This window comes from Scylla paramamosain, chromosome 31, assembly GCF_035594125.1.
Source record: "Scylla paramamosain isolate STU-SP2022 chromosome 31, ASM3559412v1, whole genome shotgun sequence".
NCBI lineage: Eukaryota > Metazoa > Arthropoda > Malacostraca > Decapoda > Portunidae > Scylla > Scylla paramamosain.
In genome coordinates this window covers 9,748,817-9,776,569 of record NC_087181.1, presented here as the reverse complement: position 1 = coordinate 9,776,569, position 27,753 = coordinate 9,748,817, and the positions used below count along the sequence as shown (strand labels likewise).

The 27,753-nt window shown below is 41.7% G+C and overlaps 1 protein-coding gene across 1 annotated transcript in view; it reads right to left on the bottom strand.

The window, feature by feature from the left end:
• Window positions 1–3,389: 3,389 nt before the first annotated feature.
• The window catches only part of LOC135116321 (uncharacterized), a gene marked incomplete at its 5' end in the record, with an annotated part of 66,103 nt that continues 41,739 nt past the window's right edge, over window positions 3,390–27,753 (bottom strand). Inside the window, 5 exons of the mRNA XM_064033674.1 lie at window positions 3,390–6,485; window positions 7,188–7,294; window positions 11,986–12,110; window positions 17,169–17,302; window positions 20,998–21,133. Of these exons, the coding sequence (XP_063889744.1) occupies window positions 6,379–6,485; window positions 7,188–7,294; window positions 11,986–12,110; window positions 17,169–17,302; window positions 20,998–21,133 (609 nt within the window). The remainder of the gene's footprint in view (window positions 6,486–7,187; window positions 7,295–11,985; window positions 12,111–17,168; window positions 17,303–20,997; window positions 21,134–27,753) is intronic.

The window sequence follows — 27,753 nt, the reverse complement described above, 5'->3', positions numbered from 1 at the left end:
TACACAGTCATACATAAAAAGATCAATTACTTGTTACCCGTCATTAACTACGGCACGATCATGAATGTCACAGTATCAACATCCCTCAGAAGAATTTCTGGGGATTTCTGTTACTACGTAAAAGCACTTGTTTTCCATATTGCTAGCAACAAAGATTTTTCCATAAAAAAAATAACAATAATAATACACCTTGAGATGAACACTCCATTGCTCACTCGTGTCGCTGCTCTCACTTTTCCAGCCTCTCTTACTCACTTCTCTAAATGTCTCATAATTTATTCTCGCTATTCTAGTTCCTCCTCGTCACTACCTCCACCCATTCCACTCATCTTTCCTATACCTTTGTGCTTTCTATATTCTTACCAGTTATGTTTCGTTACCTCTTCCTCTCCTTCCCTCCCTTTCTCAAGCTTTTATTTTTACGTTCCATTTCTTTCCATCACTCCTTCCGTTTCATATTGTATTTATTTATTTATTTTTTAGATTGTTTCACAACTGCTCCCTTCTCCCTCGGTTTGTGTTTACTACCCACTCTTCCGTCTCGTCATTCCTTCGTCGCTTTCTTTCCGTTTGAGTCTATTACCACTCTCTCCACATTTTGTTACTACTCTGTTACATTCTGTCACTCTCTACTTCCAAGGACCGTAAATATGGAGTTAATTTACTTACACTGTTTGAAGAGAACCGGTGGGTTGGCGGCACTATGCGGCAGGAGCGGTGGTGCTGGGTGTTTGCGGGGGCAGAGTCTGGTGTGGCTCACACTGAATCGGAGATTAAAACTCCCAAATCCAAAAAAGGAGGCAGCAGGGGCAGGCACTAGAAACAAGATGCTTCAAGTATTGGGAGGGGTCGCTGAGCCATGACCACGAGGGATATGTGTATGTCGTGGCGTCACGCCAGCATGTGCGCAGACCCAGCAACAGCAGCACTAGCGCGGCCTCCACGAGCCAGGGTTGGCATTAACCCCCCTCTCAATCCCCCCTTCTCCCTTCCCCCCCAAAAAAAAAGCCTGTGATTTTTTTTTTTTTTTACATATCAAAATTTATTTCTATATCATATTGATAAATAAGGTCTAAATATGTACTGTACATATACTTAAACAATGTAAAAGTAGTCAAGTCTGATTGGATTTGTCCAACTGGACCAATCTGTATCGGCATGACCTAAACGAATGTCTGTTCTTCATTAACAGTGTCAAAAATTTTCAAGATCTAACCCCTCTTGTGACTGCTGGCACCTAGCCAGAAACATCTTCACTAACTTTGCTTCTTCATCTTTCCCTCATTTATTTCTACCTGATGGAACCACTGCCATCTCATATATTTCTAAAGCTGAACTCTTAGTTCAAACCTTTGTTAAAAACTCTACCTTGGATGATTCTGGGCTTTTTTTTTTTTTATGTAGGAGGGACACCGGCTAAGGATAATAAAAAAAAGAAAAAAAAAAGCCAACTGAGATGCCGGTCCCCGAATAGGGTCCAAAGCGGTAATAAAATATTGAAGTGTCTTGAAAGGAATTCAAGTCATAAGAAGGTGGAAATACAGAAGCAGGCAGGGAGTTCCAGAGTTTACCAGAAAAAGTAATGAATGATTCAGAATACTGGTTAACTCCTGCATTAGAGAGGTGAACATAATAGGGATGAGAAAAAGAAGGTTTTGTGTAGCGAGGCCGCGGGAGGAGTGGAAGCATGCAGTTAGCAAGATCAGAGGAGCAGCTAGCATGAAAATAACGGTAGAAGATAGCAAGAGATGCAACATTGCAGCAACAAGAAAGAGGCCGAAGACAGTCAGTTATAGGAGAGGAGTTGATGAGACGGAAAGCTTTTGATTCCACCCTGTCTAGAAGAGCGGTATGAGTGGAACCCCCTCATGCACGTGAAACATACTCTATACATGGACGGATAAGGCCCATGTACAGAGCTAGCGAGGGGAGGTGTGAAAAAAAAAAAAAAAAAAAACTGGCAGAGACGCCTCAGAATGTCTAACTTCACAGAAGATGTTTTAGCTAGAGATGAGATGTATACCTCTCTAATGTAAGAGCCAACCAGTATTCTCAATCATTCATCCCTTTCTCTGGTAAACTCTGGTGAAACTCCCTGCCTGCTTCTGTATTTCTACCTTTCCATGACTTGAACTCTTACAAGAGGTAGGTTTCAAGACACTTATCCTGTAGTTTCTGACTACTGTTTTCGACTCTGTTCGGGGACCGGCACTTTAGTGGGCTTTTACATATATATATATATATATATATATATATATATATATATATATATATATATATATATATATATATATATATATATATATATATATTATGTTTTTGTTGCTCTTGGCCGGTGCCCCTCCTACATGAAAAAAAAAAAAAAACACTTCAAACCTTTTATTTCACTGTAAATTACATTTTAACTGTTTATTTTAACTGATTTACATTTAAATATGAGGAATAAACAAAAAAATAAATCCCCAAAAACAATAATGCCCCCCAAAAAAAGAAATAAAATAAAAACCCCCTAAAGATTTTTTAACTCGTTTTTTTTTTTTTTTCCCAGCGCTGCCACGAGCAGTTTGGAGATAGCAAGGTGACTGGCTCACTTTAAATGCACGTGCATCCATTTATATTTTGCGCGAGGACGTGTACTTACTGTGTGTCGAGGCGGTGAGCGGAGTAAAGTAATGCACAAGCAGGATGGCGGTCGTCCTCAATTCGGTATCAGTGACCAACAGTAGTCGAAAAACTGAGTCACTCACACACCCGAGTCAGGACCATTCACACTGCTTGACTAGTTAAAGAGGGGAAGGTCTCGAGGCCTCGCTCACGCTCGCTCATGCACACACACACACACACACACACACACACACGAGTAAATGACCAACAATGAGGAACCGTGACTCATTCATGTACTATAGAGATACACACGCAACATACAATCATTACTTCAAACACAGTTGTGGTTTTCATACGGCTGTTATTCTAACAGGGTGGAAGGGCAACTATAGTGAACTTTTTTTTTTTTTTTTTTTTTTGCGTGGAGCCACAAAATAATTTTAAAGAATTTACTATAACTTTGATCTGAGTAAACTTTTTTTTTTCACAACTCAATTACTCCTTGTTATTTCAAACTGCAATATGTCGAATTAGAGCTTCGATGACACAGCCACCACTCTAATTCTTACGAGGTACTCACCATCATCAATCACTTCGCACGATGCTTTGTCCTGAACCATGCACCGCATAATGACATTCCTTCACTACAGCTCTATACGTTCGTGGAGTTTGCAGCATCATACAAATTGTGATTTTTTTTTTTCACTAAACCGAGAATATATTATTTACTTATTTACTTACATTTTCTAGCAAAGGATACAACGGAGAGGATAGTTAATAAATAATGAAGAAACGCATGTTTATTAATACAAAACACTTGAAACTGGAATATGTTTTCTTCAGTTGCACACAAAGAACCATGAAATACACCAAGACTTCAAAGCATGACACATATTTTCTTTTGTTTTACCCCATTAACAACACTGCCCATGAAAAGTACTTAAATTTTCATGGACGGAAAAATATAACAACTTCACAATTGTCACCATTTTTTACGAGATATTTAGCTTTACATGTAAAGGAAGAAAGTTATCCTTCATCAGAAACAACTGCAAACTTATTTCCCTAGATCGTTAGGAAACAAATGATTTTGACATCGATGAATATATATATATATATATATATATATATATATATATATATATATATATATATATATATATATATATATATATATATATATATATATATATATATGCAACAAAATTGAAAAAAGTAACTTGTTCTGGACAGAGAATTTCAGTCCAAGCACGCTCACTCGTCCTCTATGTCACTTTCTGTCACCATCCTCCATTTCTTGTTCTTACCCCATTTGAAGGCACAGATCGGCAAGAGGCGACTGTACATAAAACAAACTAGGAAAACTCAGTCACACAAGGGGGACTGGAACTAAGTGAGGTGAGGCGAGGTGGGACGCCGGCCTCCCTTAGAGCTGAGCTGAGGACTCCTTAACTCGCTGTGGCTCCATCTCGCTAACTCAGATGACTTCATTCTACTCGCCTCGTGTCCTGCTGCCGTCAGCCTCTCGTGCATCTGTCAGTGAGAAGGGAGAGTGGCGGGTCTGCTCCCTCCTGGTGTCTACGGTTTGGTGCTGATTCATGGGATGCGATGGTGGGTGGGGGTACCTCTGGGATGGGTGACGGAGCAGAGGGTTTGGCGGTGGGACTTGCGATTAAGATTGAGGACCTCAGAATGGATAACAGGACTTTGGGATAGGCAGGGAGGCTTAATTAAGGGATGGTGATGCGGCTTGGTGGGTTAATGAATGTAGGAATTGGTGGTCGGGCTTTGTATATGCAGTGAGAGAGAGAGAGAGAGAGAGAGAGAGAGAGAGAGAGAGAGAGAGAGAGAGAGAGAGAGAGAGAGAGAGAGAGAGAGAGAGAGTGGGGGGAGGGGAGGAGTCCTGGTTGAAGTGAATGGTGTGCGGCCAAGAACAAGTCACAGTGAGGGTGCACAACATTTTGTGGTGGCTGTATTTTCCCATTTTCACTAAAATACAGCAAGTCTCTACGAACTTGGACAATGGTGCTGAGACAGAGTTAACAGCATATTTGCCAACACGGGATAATGATAAGTAGGAAAGGTAAATGGTGCATCAAGTCATCAAAAGTATGATAACGTACGTCAATGCGTGCAGGGAAGTAGAGGGAACGAATGTATAAGTGTCAGGCCTGCCACACCTTAATGGGATGTCGCCACTGAGAAGGGTGTTTTTGGTTTACTCGTGCACACTAAGCCTTCATGACGCCCTCCACCTGGGGGTGACGGATCGTGAGTATTATCACTATTTTTAAGAGAGTTCTCAAACACCCACTACACACAAATATATACGGGCCTGGGCTCATGAAGGATGAACGAGTTGAACGAGTTTTCTTTCGATTGGGTGTTGCACCTCGAATGCTGTGGAGGATCCTTGACACCATGAAAGGGGACTCTTCGTGACATGTCTGGCAAAGGCCACATCCTCAGCACACGTGTGCTCATACAGACTTTAAACCTCAAGGTGTTTTGCATTTTTCTTCCAGATGGAGTCTGCAGAAGATGATCAGTGTCTGATGGAACATTGCCCGTAACACTTCCACGAGACCAGTGCTTGGCGGGCCTGGGCCGTAACACTACCATGACACCAATGTCTGACGGGCCTGGCCCGTAACAGTCCCATGACACCAGTGTCTGGCGGGCCTGGCCCATAACATTCCCACGAGATCAGTGTCTGGCGGGCCTGGCCCATAACACTCCCACGAGATCAGTGTCTGGCGGGCCTGGCCCGTAACACTCCCACGAGATCAGTGTCTGGCGGGCCTGGCCCGTAACAAACCCCATGACACCAGTGTCTGGAGGGCCTAGGCTGTAACACTCCCATGACACCAGTGTCTGGTGGGCCTGTCCCGTAACACTCCCATGACACCAGTGTCTGGCGGGCCTGGCCCATAACACTCCCACGAGATCAGTGTCTAGCGGGCCTGGTCCGTAACACTCCCATGACACCAGTGTCTGGTGGGCTTGGTCCATAACACTTCCATGACACCAGTGTCTGGCGGACCTGGCCCGTAACACTCCCCACGAGGTCCGCTTTAGGGAAGGCAAAGAAAGCACCGGCGCACCGGCTTTCTTACAGGAGACGGAAGCAACTGATACGTATCAAAGACAATAGGTCGATATGTATATCATATGCATAAACAGGACTGATGATGACTACATGGAAGAAGGACACGTATATATATATACATATAAAGAAATAGTTAAATATACGTAATTATACCACTTATACGCATACAATATATTTTTCCGAACATGAAGATCTAATATAGACATTTTCCACTGGCTTTTACCACTGCTGCGGGTGACGAAATAGAGAAGAGATGGAGAGATGGAAGGGCGGAGGAGTGAAGGAGGTGAGAGGAAACAGGATGGAAGTGAGGGATAAGGACTGAGGACACTGATGACAAGACAGCTCCACGTTGTCGCCTATCAAGAATAGAACAAGGGCAATGGCGCTGGCACTTCTATAATATGTATAAAACTTAACACTATCATCAAAAAATTCTCACCACTCTTGTGACACCAAGAGAAGTAATGCAAAGTCTTACAGGTGGTGATTGTGACGGCAGTGGGAGGCTGCTACGTCTAGTCATCATTAGGAGGTTGAGCACAATCTGAGGAGGAACGCTGTCCATACTGCTGTCTGTGTCCCCTGCACTGCTGACCACTATCTGACACTTGGGAAAGATTTCGGCGCGATGACCTGAAGCTCAGATAAACGAAGTCATTGTGCTAGTGATGGAGACTTGCTTCAGAGGAGTTGCACAGGTGTGTGAGCAGGTGTGCAGCCTGGGAAAGGAACACCAAAAGGATGGACACCCACGTGTGGCTACTCCCGCCTGTAATGATTGAGAAAGGTCATGTTAGAAAGATCACCATTCCTAACCACTGCAAGTCACGGGCTGTGTGATGGTGGAAGGGAGGTAGAATACTGAAGTAGATACTGAAGGGAGTAGCAGCCAAAAAGGAGGATCAAATAGTGAAACCGGAAAGAGCTAAGGAATGGAAACAAATATGAGGAAATGAGGAGTGGAAGACCAATAAAGATACGAGAAATGAGGAGGATAAAAGCACAAGGACAGGGGAAGAAAAAAACAATATCTCAGGGATGACTTGGGAGCGAGGAGGGAGAAGTGAAGAGAAGGGAAAATAAAGATGATCGGTGCGTCAATGATGCGGGACGGTAGTGTGTATTGGTGACGCCCGATGTGTGTGTGTGTGTGTGATTCACCTACAGTGTGTGTGTGTGTTGTTGTTGTTTTCCTCTGCAAAAAACTGGGACTGGCATTTCAGTGGGCATTTTTTTTTTTATTAGATTTTTGTTGCCCTTGGCCAGTGTCCTTCCTACATAAAAAAAAAGTGATTACTTAACAAATGGCAACATTACATACAATTACAATAAACGTCGAATATAAGTCATAGAATAACAGACGGCACAGTAACAGCACCAGTGATAACACCTGACAACGACACGGACACTGGATGGTTGGGGACACACCAGGTGCAGAACGCAAGGAGGAGGGAGTGTTTCGGTCACTCACCTGCGTAGATACCTTTACTTTCCAGGACTGAGCCCGTCTGCTGCAGCTGCCCCTCCGCTGACTCCTCAGAGCTCTGCCAGTATACGGCGGCGATAGTGGCGGTGCACCTGTGGGCGTGAAAGGACGGTGAGGAGGTGAGGGGAGGCAAGGATCTTCTCTCTCTCTCTCTCTCTCTCTCTCTCTCTCTCTCTCTCTCTCTCTCTCTCTCTCTCTCTCTCTCTCTCTCTCTCTCTCTCTCTCTCTCTCTCTCTCTCTCTCTCTCTCTACGCTAGCACATCGTCAAGGGTAATTAGAAACCGGCCCGCTAATTCGTCGCGGTGGCTTCAGTGTGTATCGCACATTAAATACCAATTATTAAAGGGAATCGCCGTTCCGCTCTCCTTCCGTTTTGGTGGACGGATTTCTTTTGTTCATTCAGTAACACACACAACGAAATAACTAACAATGCGCTGCTTCCTTTTTACCTCCGCTGGGTGGCCGTAGCTACAATTTTCTATTGTGGAGTGAATGAGAAGAGAAGTTGAATCGTATTCCGAGAGATATAAGGCAGCTTGATCATAAAAGTATTCTCTTCTCTTTACTTCTCTGTCTCTCTGCTTACAATATTAATACATTGGAAATGGCTGGACCCAAAGCAGAATGTAAAAAATGTAAAGAAAGTAGTTAGACATACGGCAATGTTACTTTCTTTTTTTCTACTCCTGATATATATTTGCAAGACACTAACTTCTATGAAAATTAAATCAAGGAATAAATATGTGCTCCCCCAACAAATAAACTTAAACATAACTAAAAACAAAGAAATGACCATTCTTCGTGGAAACCTCCCTTTTTCTCCTACGCTGCATTGCTGTATGACATTTTGTTACAAACATTTAATGATGTATTGTAGTCACGCATCTGAGGATCACTGGACATCCCGTGGGGGTTGAATTACGTTTCACGAAAGTTTATCAACACCTGACATTAATTTCCCGAAACGGCCTTCGATGCTTAGGATGCCAGGGGTACTTTTCCTTCCAGAGGCGAGTAACGCGAAGGTGTCACTCCCTGTATGACTCGCCGCCAAGTACGCTGCTTCACCACTGTCACATCTTCCTCAAAACAGCTAAGCGACGGGTGACGCACATATGCGTTAAGAGGATTCCCGTTTTCAATCAAACAATAGCACCAGGGTATTGTTTTGAGTAAGGTTTGCTAACAGTTACACAACTGCTCTTTACCGCTATCCCCTTATTTATTGCATACACACACGCACGCTCGGCTCACAACCAAGAAGGCCCGGGTTCGAATCCCGGGCGCGGAGAGGCAAATGGGCGAGCCTCTGGCTCGCTACAATACATGTGTAGCCCCTGTTCACCTAGCAGCAAGTAGGTACGGGATGTAACCCGAGGGGTTGTGACCTCGCTGTCCCGGTGTGTGGTGTGTCAGTGGTCTCAGTCCTACCCAAAGATCGGTCACTATGAGCTCTGAGCTCTTTCCGTTGGGTAACGGCTGGCTGGGTGACCAGCAGACGACCGTAGGTGAATCACACACACACACACACACACACACACACACACACTAACTAATTAACCCGTCCTTACAAAGGATATGTAGGTTTTCGACTTCACCCCGATGCTTGAATAAAGGAAGGCTGGCTATGTCCACGCCGTATGCCTGCTGTACACGTTGTCGAAAAGGCTTAGTGAAAGCGCTGTAGTAGAGAATTAGGGATCAAAAGTAATGCTCTTGTTGAAGTAGAGAACTTGTTAACTGTGTGGAAAGAACGGAGCTGTGCGTGTGTCAGCTGCAGCCTTAGCCATGAATAGTGAGCCGGACACACTTGCCAGCAGCAACGCGGCCAGGGAATTGAGCTGTTGATCCACCTCTGATAACTGAACTACGGCACTTAGAACTCTAAGTGTAACGATTTTGTAAAGCAGAAGGATGATGCTATTATTGGTTCTCGTTTAATATTTATTATAGATCAAAATATTAAAGGAATTATAACAGTGAGAAGAGCAGCTTTCCAAGAGAGAGAGAGAGAGAGAGAGAGAGAGAGAGAGAGAGAGAGAGAGAGAGAGAGAGAGAGAGAGAAACGGTACTGAGGTAATAATTTTCAGCAACATGTGCCTCATTAGGGAGTTAAAACTCCCCTGAAGGTGAAAGCATAGCCTCCTGCTTCAATAGCGTCCCTTCCTGCTCTTTCCTCTTTTTGAGGTGACAATAGAATGAATACTTATATATTTTTGTTGCATGCAAAGGAGACCAGACCAAGGCAAAAGAAAACAGGAAAAAAAAAAAGGTAGGTAAACACTGCCTCCTCTGCCTCAAAAAATTGCAATTTATCGTTTAAAAAAATGCGAAGGCTCCCTGCAATCTTTATACGTAAATTTACCATTAAAAATGTAGACGCAAAAAAACTTAACTGCTCTGAAATTTCAAAATGAACTAAAAAGTGGTTCTCTCTGGAATTCGCATCCACCTAGGCGAAAAAAAGAACAAACAAATATATAAACAAATAAATAAATAAATGTAGCTACTGGTCTTGTTTGTTTATTCTTAATATGAACCTGTCTAAAAATCCACTAAATATTGTAGAAAGCATGTACAAGATGCTAATAAGCATAAAAACTATACTTTATTTTCATCACTCACACGAGAGGAGGAGGTAGAGGAAGAGGAGGAGGAGGGGGAGGAGGAGAAGGAAGTTTAAGATTATGGCAAATCTGGGTTTCCCAGACATGGTGGCGTGGTGAGGTGAATGTCCCACAGGGATGAGAACCCATCATGAAAAAATGTGAAGGCGTTGGCTGAGGGGAGAAATCACGGCAATGAATCGAGAAATTGCCTCCATAAAAATGACACTAATGCAATATTGGGAGGCAGAAAAGGCGGACTGCGCCCTCAGCCTGCACTGTGGGGTTTCTCCCGGGAGGGATGGGGAATTTTCGTCCCTGTGTCATTTAAGTGCCTGGAAATGTTTGATTCCTCCCCCATAAATCGACCAGAATTAGGGAAAACAGTGTTACTGCTTGCATAAATATGTTACACATCTTATTTTTCTAGAGAAAAAAGTCTTGTGAATCCATGTTTGATTAGTGTGATTTGAGGTGTCTCTCCCATGCAATAGCACTGAACATTTGTTATTGTTGAGGTCATATGTACACTAGTTACCTTCGTTACAAATGTGTGTGCATATATATATATATATATATATATATATATATATATATATATATATATATATATATATATATATATATATATATATATATATATATATATGTATGTATGTATGTATACACACACACACACACAACATTATTTATTTATTTTATTTCTTTCTTTTGAGGGGAAGGAACGAGTATACCTGTAGTAATAAATGAAACTTAATACAACTAATGCAAAACCAGAGACACGACTGTTATGGCTGCTTACTTTAGTTCAACAACATTGAGTGGCATATACTCCTGGATTTAGCTATGCTCATGAGACCCCTGTGTTACGGGAGAGATGAGGCGCCGTTAAACGAATTGGCAAAGATAGGCAGAGTATATGCCTATTAATCACTAAACATCTTAGGTCAAACTAAACTATTCTGGCCTGACAATATCTTTGCACTTAGAGGCAGCACTACAGCCCTGACACCTGTTGGACTGGTATTCCAAGAGTTGGCACAGAGGCACCAGCTTCTCCACAGTGCCGCTAAGTATTCCTGTGGTACTCCTGGACATTCACGTGACTTCATAAGCTCGACTTTAGTCTTGCATGGCACTGGCACCACGGTTCTCTGTTTGTTTCACACGGAAGGAAGCTTTCAATGCACAGCTCAGAAATGGATGCCGAACCTTTTCTAAGACCGAATTACACGTTGTGACCCTGAACCAATCGCTTCGTTCCTCCCACGCTCTTCCTGCACCCTTGCCCGCCTCCAGTGCTTGTCTGTGATGCCTCTTAAGATTACAGCTAACGAGAAACCTTGAGCATATCTCTCTGCCTCCTGCGTGCTTATCTCTGAAGGCTGAGTTCAAAGTCTTGTCATTCGCTGGGAGCTGTGGCCGCCGGTAAAGTTATTTCGGCAACTAAACACCTCTCGCTGCTCGTGGCCTGACAATTGCAGCAGCCTTCGAGAGGGCGATGACGGTTGTGTTCAAAGGAGCCTGCGTTGTCCTGGAACGCTGCAAAGAGATAATTTTTTGAGGAGGCAACACAACATAGCATTCCCAGTTACAGAATTCAGTGTATGCTTTCCGAACGCGTTCGTTACCACTGTAATCACCGAATGGAGTCTCCTGCGTCTCCCGTACAATCAACAAAATAACTCAAACACTGGAAATGAAAGTAAAAGCCTTGTGTCATTCATTCATCGCGCTGGAGGAGACATAGTAACTGTATATAGGTAGGAAACCTATATCCTATCTATTGCTATTCTATGGCTTGAGGCTTGATGCAACAATAAAGATTTTCCAAAAAAGCTAAAAAAGATATTTTAATAAAGTTTACGTCCCAGAGGAGGAAGAAACGGCTAACAACAGGACGAGTTGCTCCAGCGTCACTTCCACTTGTCACCTGCAGGGCGAACGAAGAAAAACAGAACCAAGGGGAGAAAATTAAAAAGAGCATATAAGCTGGAAGATGGGAAGGAAAGGGAAGTGGATTGAGAGAGGTAAAAATAACGGAAGTATTTTCTGAAAGTAAAAATAAAAAAAATAAAAAAAATGTGAAGAGGAGAGTGAACTGAATGGAGATATTAGCTGTACAGAACGTGGAGTAGAGTATAGAGGAACAAGGAACCAGTCATACTGTGACTCACTTAAGACGTAGCTCCCCTGAATGGAAGTGCCTCGGGCCCACCACGAAGCGAAGGCCGAGGCGGGAGGTTTCAAGGCCGTCCGAGTCGTTCACTGGTGTGTACTCCACCAGGTTCTCCGTCGCGGCCTGTGGAGGACATGTGGACTTGACCTGAGGGAAGGAGGAGGAGGAGGAGGAGGAGGAGGAGGAGGAGGAGGAGGAGGGGGAAGAGTGGGGAGGAAGCGATTTGTGGATCGTGGAACAAGGGAGTAAAGTAAATTATATAAAAAAAAAGGTGCAAGGCAGGTGACTCAGGGCAGGAGAGGGAGAGAGAGAGGGAGAGAGAGAGAGAGAGGAGAGAGAGAGAGAGAGAGAGAGAGGGAGAGAGAGAGAGAGAGAGAGAGAGGACGTGTGTGTGTGTGTGTGTGTGTGTGTGTAATGCGTTGCCGGAGGGGTTTCATGCGAGGCTGTAAAGGACGCCAAAGGGAGTGTGGTGACTCTTGTGTTTGATACTCAGGACAATCTTTTAAGCTTAGTGCATAATCTCTCTCTCTCTCTCTCTCTCTCTCTCTCTCTCTCTCTCTCTCTCTCTCTCTCTCTCTCTCTCTCTCTCTCTCACTCTCTCTCTCTCTCAATCGATCAAGAGCGACGTGTTTGTGTGTTTGTTTTAATCCTGGATGTGTTGGTTGTGGGTGAGCCAGGAAGGAAAAATAGACGGTGATTAAGCTTCCGTGGAGAGATTGAGGTTGTTTGCGTCATGTTGCCGTGCCGTTACTTTGTGATGGTTGTGGTGATCATTGTCATCATCATCGTCACCATCATTGTATCTTGTTTTCCTTGTAAAAAATCAAATATCTACGAGGGACTAGTAATTTTTGAAAGTCTGTTTTTTTTTCCCTCTTTACGGTCACTTCCATGTTCCTTCTTATTCTCTGTCACTGTAATTCACTTCAAACTCCCTTTCTTCTTGCGTTCTTTTGTTTGGGTAACACACACACACACACACACACACACACACACACACACACACACACACACACACCTTTGTCTCTCATTGTAGCTTCCTTTTCTTCTTGTTGATCTCTTCTTTAGTTTATACTGTTCTTCACATTTTCCTCTTCCTTCTCTTATTTTGCATCGTTTACCTTCATCTCCTTCTCCTCCTCTTCCTTCTCATCTCCAGCCCTTCGTGTCCTGCCACAAAATAACTTAACGTCTCTCGTTTCCACTTCCTCCTCCCATTCCATTCTTTCTTCCTCTTCGCATTGCTTTCTTCTCCCCTCAGTTTCTTCATCTGATATTGTTGCGTGTGATATTCTCTCTCTCTCTCTCTCTCTCTCTCTCTCTCTCTCTCTCTCTCTCTCTCTCTCTCTCTCTCTCTCTCTCTCTCTCTCTCCGGCAATATGATATCCTACCGCGATATCTCTCTCTCTCTCTCTCTCCGTTTCTCGTTCTTCTGTCATGCATCTGATGTACTGGAGAGAGAGAGAGAGAGAGAGAGAGAGAGAGAGAGAGAGAGAGAGAGAGAGAGAGAGAGAGAGAGAGAGAGAGAGAGAGAGAGAGAGAGAGAGAGAGAGAGAGAGACGAGAAGAGGGGAACATTCACATAATCATCATAATCTTTTTCTAATACAGAGCTTTATATCCTAAATGCAAATGATGAATGAAGTTTGGACGTAAGGTGAGCAAGCATTAAAAGTTACAGGGATTGCCAATGCTGCTTTGCGGGGAAGGATGAGTCTATGAGTAATCATATGGGCGACTCCCTCTTGCGGGAGACAGATCATGATGATGCAGATAATATGGGTGGCACTTTTAGTTTACATTGTCACCCTTTGTTACTGTTCTGAGTACTTTAACAATTGATTTCTTGGACACACAGAGGATGAAGACGAATCCTACTATCGCTGCTGCTGCTGCTGCTACTACTACTACTACTACTACTACTACTACTACTACTACTACTACTACTACTACTACTACTACTACTACTACTACTACTAATAATAATAATAAAAGTAAGAAGAAAAGAAGGAGAAGAAGAAGAAGAGGAAGAAAAAGAACAAGAACAAGAACAAGAACAAGAACAAGGAGAAGATGGTGATGATGATGTTAATGATGATGAAGAAGGTGAAGAACATTATAGGAAGGTAATTTTGTCTTCATTACCATCGAAAACCATTTTAGGGGACTGCAGTAAAAAATATAATTACCCAAAAATACTATAGGTGACTATGAAAAAAGAAAGAAAAGAAAATAAAGAAGTCGAGTAGTGAAAGGGTTAAAAATCTGAGTCATAGGTAAGTTTTCCTCACCATAATTTAGCCTTTTTTCAGACACGTTTTCCTGCCAGAACATGTTATCTATTTATTTATTTATTTATTTTTTATGTAGGAGGGAAACTGGCCAAGGGCAACAAAAATCCAATAAAAAAAAAGCCCACTGAGATGCCAGTCCCAGAAAAGGGTCCAAAGCGGTAGTCAAAAATTGAAGGACAAGTGTCTTGAAACCTCTCCCTTGAAAGAATTCAAGTCATAGGAAGGTGGAAATACAGAAGCAGGCAGTGAGTTCCAGAGTTTACCTGAGAAAGGGATAAATGAATGAGAATACCGTTTAACTCTTGCATTAGAGAGTGGACAGAATAGGGGTAAGAGAAAGAAGAAAGTCTTCTGCAGCAAGGCCGCGGGAGGAGAGGAGGCATGCAGTTAGAAAGATCAGAAGAGCAGTTGGCATGAAAATAGCGGTGGAAGATAGCTAGAGATGCAACATTGCGGCGATGAGAAAGAGGCTGAAGACAGTCAGTTAGAGGAGAGGAGTTGATGAGACGAAAAACTTTTGATTCCACCCTGTCTAGAAGAGCGGTATGAATGGAACCCCCCCCTCCCAGACATGTGAAGCATACTCCATACATGGACGGATAAGGCCCTTGTACAAAGTTAGCAGCTGGGGGGATGAGAAAAACTGGCGGAGACGTCTCACAACACCAAACTTCATGGAACCTGTTTTATCTAGAGATGAGATGTGAAGTTTCCAGTTCAGATTATAAGTAAAGGACAGACTGAGGAAGTTCAATGTAGAAGAGGGGGACAGTTGAGTGTCATTGAAGAAGAGGGGATAGTTGTCTGGAAGGCTGTGTTGAGTTGATAGATAGAAGAAGTGAGTTTTTGAGGCATTGAACAATACCAAGTTTGCTCTGCCCCAATCAGAAATTTTAGAAAGATCAGAAGTCATGCGTTCTGTGGCTTCCTTGCGTGAAATGTTTACTTCCTGAAGTGTTGGACGTCTATGAAAAGACGTGAAAAAGTGGTATCATCAGCATAGGAGTGGATAGGACAAGAAGTTTAGTTTAGAAGGCCATTGATAAGAAGAGAGTGGGTGGCAGGACAGAACCCTAAGGAACACCACTGTTAATAGATTTAGGAGAAGAACAGTGACCGTCTACCACAGCAGCAATAGAACGGTCAGAAAGGAAACTTGAGATGAAGTTACAGAGAGAAGGATAGAATCCGTGGGAGGGTAGTTTGGAAATCAAAGCTTTGTGCCAGACTCTATCAAAAGCTTTTGATATGTCTAAGGTAGCAGAAAAAGTTTCACCAAAATCTCTAAAAGAGGATGACAAAGACTCAGTAAGGAAAGCCAGTAACAAGAAAACCAGAAGCCACCAGTAGAGCGGCATTGACGGAACCCATACTGGCGATCAGACAGAAGACTGTGAAGTGATAGATTTTTAACAATCTTCCTGTTGAGGATAGATAAAAAAAAAAAACTTTAGATAGGCAGGAAATTAAAACAATAGGATGGTAGTTTGAGGGATTAGAACGGTCACCCTTTTTAGGAACAGGCTGAATATAGGCAAACTTCCAGCAAGAATGAAAGGTAGATGTTGACAGACAGAGTCGAAAGATTTTGACTAGGCAAGGTGCAAGCACGGAGGCACAGTTTCGGAGAACAATAGGAGGGACCCCATCAGGTCCATAAGCTTTCCGTGGGTTTAGGCCAGCGAGGGCATGGAAAACATCATTGCGAAGAATTTTAATAGGTAGCATGAAGTAGTCAGAGGGTGGAGGAGAGTGTGGAACAAGCCCAGAATCGTTCAAACTAGGGTTTTTAGCAAAGGTTTGAGCGAAGAGTTCAGCATTAAAAATAGATGTGATAGCAGTGGTGCCATCTGGTTGAAATAAGGAGGGAAAGAAGAAGAAACAAAGTTATTGGAGAAATTTTTTGGCTAGATGCCAGAAGTCACGAGGGGAGTTAGATCTTGAAAGATTTCGACACTTTCTATTAATGAAGGAGTTTTTGGCTAGATGGAGAACAGACTTGGCATGGTTCCGGGCAGAAATATAAAGTGCATGAGATTCTGGTGATGGAAGGTTTAAGTATCTTTTGTGGGCCACCTCTCTATCATGTATAGCACGAGAACAAGCTGTGTTAAACCAAGGTTTAGAAGGTTTAGGTCGAGAAAAAGAGTGAGGAATGTACGCCTCCATGCCAGACACTATCACCTCTGTTATGCGCTCGGCACACAAAGACGGGTCTCTGACACGGAAACAGTAGTCATTCCAAGGAAAATCAGCAAAATGCCTCCTCAGATCCCCCCAACTAGCAGAGACAAAACCCCAGAGGCACCTCCGCTTAGATTAGAGAAAGAATCTGGCAACCCTACTTCATATACCAAAGCCCAGCACATTGGTGGCGCTCCGGCAAGAGATGAATTTGGTGTCAGTGTGCTTCAATCTCCCTAAATATGCCAAAAACTTTACAGTACCAAACAATTCTGGGTTAACTGACTCCTATTTGGCACATCTTTCCTTAATCACTTGCTATTCTGAAACATTTTTTTCTTGTTCTACAGCCACCTCCAAACATTATACTGGATAGAAATTGCAAAATCTATTCTCTTAATCCCTTTCTCCCTCGCAGACGCTTATAAAGATTTCATAAATTGTTTCTAGTGTTGTGAATTGTTGGATATCGCAGGGAAGGATAAGGATGATTGTTGTTTGGTGCTGGACTGTATCTCCAACGTCTAGTAATGGTTATGGAACCCCCTCTCTACTTTTACCCTTAGCCGAGAAAATATAAAATTAACCTTTTATTTTCTCTTTTCTCTATATTCTTACATATACTGAATGTTACCAGAGACGACCATAGCAGTGACAGGGTGAAAAAAAAAAAAAAAAAAAAACGGACAGGTCGGGGAACTCACCTGCTTATTGTTGATGTACCACATGAGGGAGGCGGCGGGGCGGGAGCGCAGGGAGGTGCAGTTGACGTGTACCTCGTCCCCTACGCGGTACTTGGGCCGCCCCCCCGTGATGGTGGGCACACGGTCCGGTAGGTCTGGCGGGAGGGAAGCAGGGGTTGTTGTTGTTGTTGTTGTTGTTGTTATCATTATCATTATAGCAATAACAACACCAACAACAACAATAACAATAATAATAAGAAAAAAACTAATATAATTAATATCAGTAGTATTTGTGACAAAAGATGGAGGTGGTAGACGTATTATTATTATTATTATTATTATTATTATTATTATTATTATTATTATTATTATTATTATTATCATTATTATTGTTATTATTATTATTATTATTATTATTATTATTATTATTATTATTATTATTATTATTGTCTTCCTCCTCATCATTACTAAAATCATTATTATTATCTATAATTGTAATTACTTTATGAATCTGCCAATATACATATATATATATATATATATATATATATATATATATATATATATATATATATATATATATATATATATATATATATATATATATATATATATATATATATATATATATATATATATATATATATATATATATATATATATATATGATGAGAGAGAGAGAGAGAGAGAGAGAGAGAGAGAGAGAGAGAGAGAGAGAGAGAGAGAGAGAGAGAGAGAGAGAGAGAGAGAGAGAGAGAGAGAGAATGAAGACGAGGGGAAGAATAATGTCTGAGAGGAAGACAAAAGATTAACAAACAGCAGCAGACTCTTGGCTTTTACGAAGATTCACACAAACATTTTATTTATTCATTTGTGTATTTAATTTTCAGCCCCAATACACATATATGTGATAGAGGTCATTGAGACTATTCACTCAGATCACCAGCTTCCACCAGTTATCACTCACTCCTTGCCTTGGATTTCTCCATCTTTTCTTCCTCTTCTTGCATTCCGTTATCGACTTCATTATCCTCCATATTTTCGACTTGAACTTTATCTTCCTCTCTCTCTCTCTCTCTCTCTCTCTCTCTCTCTCTCTCTCTCTCTCTCTCTCTCTCTCTCTCTCTCTCTCATGCTCAACTGTTTCATCACCTTTTTCATTCACGTTTTCAATTTCTTCAAATTTATTTTACTTTGGTACAATATTATCATCTTCCTCTTCTTTTTCTGGCATTACATCATCGGCTTCGTCATTATTTCTCTTTCCCTTTTTTTATCGATATCATGATCGACTTCGTCCTCTTTATTCCTTTGTGTTTTCATGGTTCTCCTTCTTTTCTTCATCAGTCTCATTGTCTTCATTTTTCCTTTCCTTGTCTTTACAGTCAGACATGAATTTTCACGCCGTTATGTGAAAGTCAAAAAGAGGGTGGTTTACTGAACCACGCAAATGAGGCGGTGGGGTACGGTGACCTGCACGGAGCACGCATCTGACAGCTTCCTCAGCGGCTTTCTCAGGAGGTGGTGTTCGGAGTCTTCCAGCATGTGACCCACCAGACAGCCAAAGCTATACACGTCGCCAGAAGGCAACACACGTCCTTCTCCTAACATCTCAGGAGCCATCCACGAAGACTTGCTCTGAATCTGAATCTGGGCCCTCGTTCTCGTTCTTTTTCTTGTTTTCCTTGTCGCCCCTGTTTGCTTTCTCCTTTGTTGCGCTCATCCGTTCCACCCATTTTTCAGCCACAATAATCCTCCAGCTGCAAGAAGCTCGGCCTATGTCGATGATAGGGAGCTTCGACTCAGTAACAATGTCAATAAAGGTGATCCTGCTCCACTTTGAGTTATTATGAATAATCCTTTTGGATATTGGTAGGTGTTGACGAGTGACCTCAGGAATTCCTTTACTGAAATCAGGGCCAAACATTTGTCCTGGATCTGTCCTGAAAATTCCCGCACTAAGTCGGGTGGTATCTGCCACACACCTGCAAGCCGAAGCACTCCACCAGCTCCATTCAGTTCCATCAACACACGTACCTTTCTTAACGGCTGCTCCAGTTGCTCAGCCTTCGACAGCTCCAAGAAACGGAAGTGCCAACACCCAGAAAGCGTCCAGTGTCGCGGTTGTACAGCATTCTCTTGCTCAGGGACGAGGCGTGGCGCAATGATAATATCTGTAACTTTCCATACCGTTATCTTGGATTTTTTTCTCTTCTCCTTCTTCTTCTGATACTATCATCGGCTTCAGTGTCTTCTTCATCATAGACTTCATCCTAGTGTTTGTTTTCACCTTAGTCTTTTTCCTCTTTGTTCTCTCATCGACTTTCGTATGTGGTATGAAGAAAAGTCATAAGATCCAGAGTCAGAACCACTAAGCAAACCTTAGCTAATCAGATATGCTCAAACCTTGCCTGCAGTCACCATGCAAATATACTGTTGGCAACGGATTTCAAGCACAGCTCTTCAAAAAGCGACAAAAATGTTAGTATAAGGCGCATTCAGTCCAAAACAATCTATCCACTGATCTCTGATAGTTCATTAAGGAATTCGACTTTTGGTGAGATAAACAATTCATGTGCCTAACACTAAAGGTTTTGTATCATTGTATCTTTCTCTTGAAATGCTCTTTTGCAATCAAAATTTCTTTACTCCATGCTGCCCTCGTTGACTAGGAACCCTGAACCATAAACCTTCGCGTCCAGCGTTACGGGCGTTATTCTCATAATACTCACACAGATAGGGCAGTTCCTTGCCTCAAATTTTAAGCACTTCCAACCACTGGAAAAAAAAAAAGCCTGTGTGTGTGTGCGCACACACACACACACACACACACACACACACATATATATATATATATATATATATATATATATATATATATATATATATATATATATATATATATATATATATATATATATATATATATATATATATATATATATATATATATATATATATATATATATATATATATATATATATATATATATATATATATATATATATATATATATATGCGTGTGTGTGTGTGTGTATGTGTGTGTGTGTGTGTGTGTATGTGTATGTGTGTGTGTGTGTGTGTGTGTGTGTGTGTGTGTGTGTGTGTGTGTGTGTGTGTGTGTGCATACACACACACACACACACACACACACACACACACACACACACCGTGTTTCTGGCTCCGTGGCTGTGTAAGGGATGGTACACAGGAGCGGCGCGAGAATCGACCTCAAGTTGAATTTGTGAGTGGGTAACTCATCCTTAGCCCGCAGGACAACGCTTTATTACACGGTGCTTTCGTTGTCCTCTCCTTGAAATTAGAGGAAAACAAAAAAATTGTAAAGGAGTGTTTTTTTTTCGTCACTTTTATCAAAACATTCATAAATCCGAAACCTGATAAGTCTCCGCGTATCAGACATACACATTCTGTAGTTTCCACGATTATGTAATGGTGCGCGCGAATACTGTCGCGTCATGACGAAAACACTACAGTTTGTGTTATGAGTTACGCAATGTCATGTATGGTGACTGTGGCGCTCTGAGAGAAGATGAAGTTTTACAGACTCTAACGTTTCCTTATGAATTTATTGCCACACAACTAGACAGCTTTATCTTTTACCATTTATTTATTTATTTATTTTTAACAAACGTCTGTTAAACTTTCAAGTTTCAGTTTCAGTTTCTTTATTTTTTGTGTGAGGAAAAGAAATATTCGGCCGATCTGTGAAAGAGATGAAAACCTTTTTTTTTTCTAATGTAGTGGAAATCTAATGACGAGCATAATAGATGAAGAGTTAATTTTTCTCTCTCTCTCTCCCCCCCCTCTCTCTCTCTCTCCGGTACTCACCTACCACCAGCATCTCGGCGCTCCTAGACTCGGTGTGGAAGGAAGGGGCGTCCGCGGAGACCTCGCAGCGGTACTTGCCGGAGGAGAGGAGGCTGACGGGCCGCAGCGTCACCTTCCTCTGGTCGCTCAGGGAGGTCTGGGGACAGGGAGAAAAATGCCCCCGTGATGGAGGTTGAGGAAATTACATTAACGCTTATGCTAGGATTACATTTCGTCGCTTAATTAGTGGAAATGAGCAAGTGGGTGATTTTTCTATACAACTTTTACCTACATATTTTGCAAACATGTAATGCTTATTGTTGTGTGCTATGTCTTGCCTTCCCACGTTTTGTGTTATAATGTAATAATAATTATCTTAATTAGTGATTCGCGCAATGCACAATTACTTCGTTTACTTATTTATTACATTTAATGTCATGCCTTGTCTTTATAAAAATAAGAAAGGTTCTGAGGACAAACTGTAAAAACAGGGTTGAATTTTGTATACTTTCCTTTCCTCTTTTTCTTTTTTCCTGACAATCACTTTTCACATCCTCTAAGTTAACTTACTCTTACTTCTATTCGTATTCCAGTCTTTTATCTCCTTTCCGGCGCGGCCCGCAGCTCCACGTCACGAGGCCAGCATGTCCATAACAACACCCACAATCCTCCTCTTCCCCAAACTCGGCAATCAACAATCCAGACAGTACGTGACATAAATTCTCTCTCTCTCTCTCTCTCTCTCTCTCTCTCTCTCTCTCTCTCTCTCTCTCTCTCCACTTGTTAAAATGAGTGCTTGGCCCCAGGCGTAACACTGATGCAAAGCCTTGGGAAAACTTTGATCCGCACGGAGGGATATTTTGGTCTCGGGAAAGCGAAGAGTTTATGTTTGCGTGATGGATCCACGTGGTTTCCCGGCGCTCCACGACCTTTGCTTATTTTCATCTGGTTCCAGTATGTGGATAACTGACAAAGCTTTGTTTTGAGTTCACATTTATGGTTACCTCGTCATAAATTTGTCAAGTCGCCCGTGCCTGTTACCCTCAGATGAACCCCGGGAAGGAGTTCCTAGATACTTAAGATTATCGTTTCTTGTGTTTAGGAGGTTTAATTCTCGTCTCGCTAAGTTACTCATTTCGGCAGCAGTAGGGTGATCTGTTAATCATAATCTTGTATTTATTTTCTTCACTCTTTTTTTTTCTTTTTTTACTGTTTGTAACCTCATGTGGCTGTTGAGGTTTGCGTTTTCCGTATCGTTTCATTATTCTTTTTATTATTATTACTCAGCTTTGTGTGTGACCGCCGCTGTTTTCCATCCAATAACCGAAGTGTCAAGCAGAGGGGCTTGGTCTTCAGGGACCAGACATCTTTAAAAACATGTCCTGCAAAAACAAGCAATCGAAACTGAGGAGCGAGAGACAGAAAGCGATAAGTTCAGCTCACTAGGATCCAAGCAGAGAATGAAGTCCAATTGGGTCGCATTATTACATAAGGGAGGCCTTCTGCCTTTGCCGCCGATTTAATAAGCTGTCCTTTCCTTCATTTGAATATTGATGGTAAAGACTTTCCTTCAGGCGTGCGGCAGAGTTATAGGAGGTGGATTAGAACTTATGCAGCACAACTGGTGGCTTACGTGCTGATAAGTTTATGAAGCTTATAGTACAACGTGGCGTGGACATGACACTTTCTCAGGAGCATTCGTTCTCTAATACAAAATTATCTCCCAAATCAGCGCCAAATCAGCTGGCGCCCAAAAGGCTGCGCCCAGTTGTCCCATGGCACCCAAACGGCTCCGCCCAAACGGCGGTGCCAAAATGGCTACGCCCAATTGTCACATTCCGTAAAAAACAGTACACTCCTTCGCTCCTTATCCTTTTTCACATACTATGTTTAGATTGTTTAGATAACACACACACACACACACGCCCGAAGACACGAAGACCACACATTGGGTTAAGACGTAAAGCAAAGATATTAATCAAACCGTTGTTACCAACCAGAGTAAAATGAACCCGGAGGAATTATATAGCTTCATCAGGTAGAAGAAAGTGATTAACTCAAGTACTGGACCAATAATTGACGAAAATTAGTAACATCCTAAACACTTTCTTTGCTTCAGTATTTACGGCAGAAGACCACAGTGACATCCCTACGGTGCCAACAGTCTAAATTAATAACAACATCATCCTAAATAGTACCAACATAACAGAAAGAGACGTGTTAAAATGTATCGATAACCTGAAAGTAAACAAGTCACCGGGGCCTGACACGATCTCACACCGCATCCTAAAGGAAGCGATATCTCAATTAGTCACACCTCTGACTTTATTGTTCAATAAATCCTTGCAGTCCGATACAATGCCTGATGAATGTAAGCTCTCTACCGTAACCCCAATCTGAAAAAAAAAGGTAGTAAATCTTTACCATGCAATTACTGGCCAATTAGCTTAACTTCAGTCGCATACAAAATGCTAGAAACGCTTATAAGAGATATACTTCTTAATCACTTAGATGAAAACAATTTACTTAAAATACAGTCAACACGGTTTCCATAACAAACGCTCTGGTTTGACGAACCTTTTAGACTTTTTTTTTATTTTTATGATATTCGGAACCAGTATGATGAAAGGAAAGCGGTAGATACATCTTGATTTTCAAAAGGCTTTTGACAAAGTCCCCCACAGACGTTTACCAATTAAACTAAAATCGTATGATATCCAAGGCGACGGGCAGAAATGGGTAGCAAACTGGTTGACTAACCGTAAACAAAGAGTAGTAATAAATGGAAAAGCATCCAAGTGGACTAACGTAACCAGGGGAGTGCTACAGGAATCAGTCTTAGGACCTGTTCTCTTCCTTGTTTATGTAAATGACGTAGATGAGGGTGTTACCAGTGTAATATCGAAGTTTACTGACGACACCAAAATAGCGAATATCGTAGTCTCTAATGAACAAGTAAAATAAATGCAGAACAATTTAGACAAGTTGTCACAGTGGAGAAAATCTGGCAAATGAGTTTTAATGTGTATAAGTGTGAAATGCTCCATATAGGGTATCGAAACGAAAAAAAGCAAGGTGTATTATGAATTGTACCCAACTTAAAAATGTAGACAGCAAAATTGATTTAGGAATAACAATATCGAGAAGCCTAAAACCTAGCCAGCAATGTTCAGAAGTCGTAAAGAAAACAAATAAAATAATAGACTTAATCGGCAGATCATTTGAATATAAATCTAAAGGTACGATCCTCACTCTATATAATTCCCTGGTTCGTCCCCTTTTGGAATATTGCGTTCAAGCAATATTCCAATAAATTAGAACGATTTCAGTGTAGGGTAACAAAAATGGCAACAAATCTAAGAAACAAATCATACGAAGAGCGTCTTAAAGGACTAAATATATTCCCATTAACACAAAGAAGACTAAGAGGCGACTTAAAACACGTATAACTCTATGTAATCCCTCCCCCCAACACACACACACACACACACACACACACAAACACACACCAAAGTTCAGTGTTACTCGTGCAGTGAAGGAAAAGAGGATCGTGTTATTGTTGGGGCTGTGTATCACTCCAGGCTCATTAGCGTCATTAGTAACTTGGACACGTTGAGGATACGCTGCAGATTTATTATCGTCGCTTAATTTGTGCTTCCTTAATACGTACAGTCTGATTCTATGATAAAATATAAATTATGCTCTAGTGACCGCTTAGGCCCTAATCAAATGTGACGTCACGAACCTGGACGGCGATGATTGGCTGTGGCCGCCCTTCACCACATACACAGTCGTCAGGAATACTCCTAGTTCATCCTTTACTCTCACCCTTATTCTCATTCATGTAATATACTGTCAGTATCTTTTAATTTTATTTATATTTTATTTCTTGCACTGGTAAACTCTGGAGCTCTGTCTTTTCTATTTTTTTCCGTTCCTTTCACCTCAACTATTTCAAGGGAGGAATATCAAGACATCTCCAGAACTAAATTGACCTCCGTTTTTTGAAATCTTTTTCTGTTTTATATTTCAGGACAGACAATTTAACAGACATATTTCTTCTACACATTTTCTGTTCCTGGTTTGCGTTCATTATGCGTAATATTTTTATATATTTTCGAATGTCGCATTCTTTTCATCTTTATTTAGCAAAATAAGAAAAATCTTATCCAGATAGTTTTGATTCCTTTATTATAAGAAGTATTTCCTTAGAGAAGTTTGCCTTTAGTAAACTGGACTTTTTTTTTAAATGAATGTTCAATTTCCTTCTGAGAAAAATAATGAAGATAACAACAACAAAAGAACAAAAACAATAACAACAGCAGCATCAACAACAGCAACAGCTATAATTACAGTTACAACAACTACAGCTAAAACTACATTGCGAACACTATTACAACGACTGCTGCTACTAAAATTCCACCACCACTACTACCACCACCACTACCACCACCATCATCACCGACAACAACAACAACCATTACTATAACCACCACTACAACAATAACTACTACTACTTTTACCACTGATAAATACCCCAACCTCTCCTGCCCACCTCCCTTCCCCTCCCTCAGACTCCCCACACGCACACAAAAAAAAGGACATTTGAATAGGAAACGAAAAAAAAAAAAAAAATCCACCCAAAGCAACACAGCCAGAAAAGGAATGGTGCACGGGCGGAGGATGAGAATAACGGCCATTACCTTATCATATATTTAAAACCTATGCTATTAAACCCATAAAGTGTTCTGCTCTTTTGCCTCCTTCCTTCCCTTCCCGTCACTTTTCCTCTTCCCAAATACCGTCTCTCCATACTGGTTGCCTCCACCACTGCAAAACTCCTCCTCCTCCTCTTCGTCCAGGTTATCGTATGCTGTACCTAGCGGTGTTTATGAGGCGGGGGTCGCATAAGGGACGGTAAAGTAATGCTTTTTCTAGTTTTATGAGCCGGTGTGTGCAGTGTTTTCCATTCACAGGGAGCTCAGGCGGCGGGGAGAGGGTGAGGCAGACGGTACTTCATCTATGCTATATGGGGTGTTGGAAGATTGATGACTGAGATCATGCTACTACTATTGCTGCTGCTGCTGCTGCTGCTGCTGCTGCTGCTCCTGCTGCTGCTGCTGCTGCTACTGCTACTGCTCCAACTACTACTACTACTACTACTACTACTACTACTACTACTACTACTACTACTACTACTACTACTACTACTACTACTACTACTGCCCCTATTACTACTAATATTACTTTTTTTTTTCTTTATGTAGGAGGGACATTGACCAAGGGCAAGAAAAATCTAAAAAAAAAAAAAAAAAAGCCTACTGAGATGCCAGTCCCCAAAAAGAGTCCAAAGCGGTAGTCAAAAAATTGAAGGATAAGTGTCTTGAAACCTCCCTCTTGAAGGAATTCAAGTCATAGGAAGATGGAAATACAGAAGCAGGCAGGGAGTTCCAGAGATTACCAGAGAAAGGGATAAATGATTGAGAATAATGGTTAACTCTTGCATTAGAGAGGTGGACAGAATAGCGGTGAGAGAAAGGAAATCTTGTGCAGCGAGGCGCGGGAGGAGGGGAGGCATGCAGTTAACAAGATCAGAAGAGCAGTTAGCATGAAAATAGCGGTAGAAGACAGCTAGAGATACAACATTGCGGCGATGAGAGAGAGACTGAAGACAGACAGTTAGAGGAGAGGAGTTGATGAGACGAAAAGCTTTTGATTCCACCCTGTCTAGAAGAGCAGTATGAATGGAACCCCCTCACCCAGACATGTGAAGCATACTCCATACATGGACGGATAAGGCCCTTGTACAGAGTTAGCAGCTGGGGGGGGTGAGAAAAACTGGCGGAGACGTCTCAGGACGCCTAACTTCATAGAAGCTGTTTTTTGCTAGAGATGAGATGTGAATTTTCCAGTTCAGATTATAAGTAAAGGACAGACCGAGGATGTTCAGAGTAGAAGAGAGTGTCATTGAGGAAGAGGGGATAGTTATCTCGAAGGTTGTGTCGAGTTGATAAATGGAGGAACTGAGTTTTTGAGGCACTGAACAATACTAAGTTTGCTCTGCCCCAATCAAAAATTTTAGAAAGATCAGAAGTCAGGCGTTCTGTGGCTTCCCTTTGTGAAATGTTTACTTCCTGAAGGGTTGGACGTCTATGAAAAGACGTGGAAAAGTGCAGGGTGGTATCATCAGCATAGGAATGGATAGGACAAGAAGTTTGGTTTAGAAGATAATTGATGAATAATAAGAAGAGTGGGTGACAGGACAGAGCCCTGAGGAACACCACTCTTAATAGATTTAGGAGAAGAACAGTGACCATCTACCACAGCTGCAATAGAACAGTCAGAAAGGAAACTTGAGATGAAGTTACAGAGAGAAGGATAGAATCCGTAGGAGAGTAGTTTGGAAATCAAAGCTTTGTGCCAGACTCTATCAAAAGCTTTTGATATGTCCAAGGCAACAGCAAAAGTTTCACCAAAATCTCTAAAAGAGGATGACCAAGACTCAGTAAGGAAAGCCAGAAGATCACCAGTAGAGCGGCCTTGACGGAACACATACTGGCGATCAGATACGAGTAGAAGGTTGTGAAGTGATAGATGTTTAAGAATCTTCCTGTTGAGGATAGATTAAAAAAAGAAAAAAAAAACTTTAGATAGGCAGGAAATTAAAGCAATAGGACAGTAGTTCGAGGGATTAGAACGATCACCCTTTTTTTAGGAACAGGCTGAATGTAGGCAAACTTCCAGCAAGAAGGAAAGGTAGATGTTGACAGACAGAGT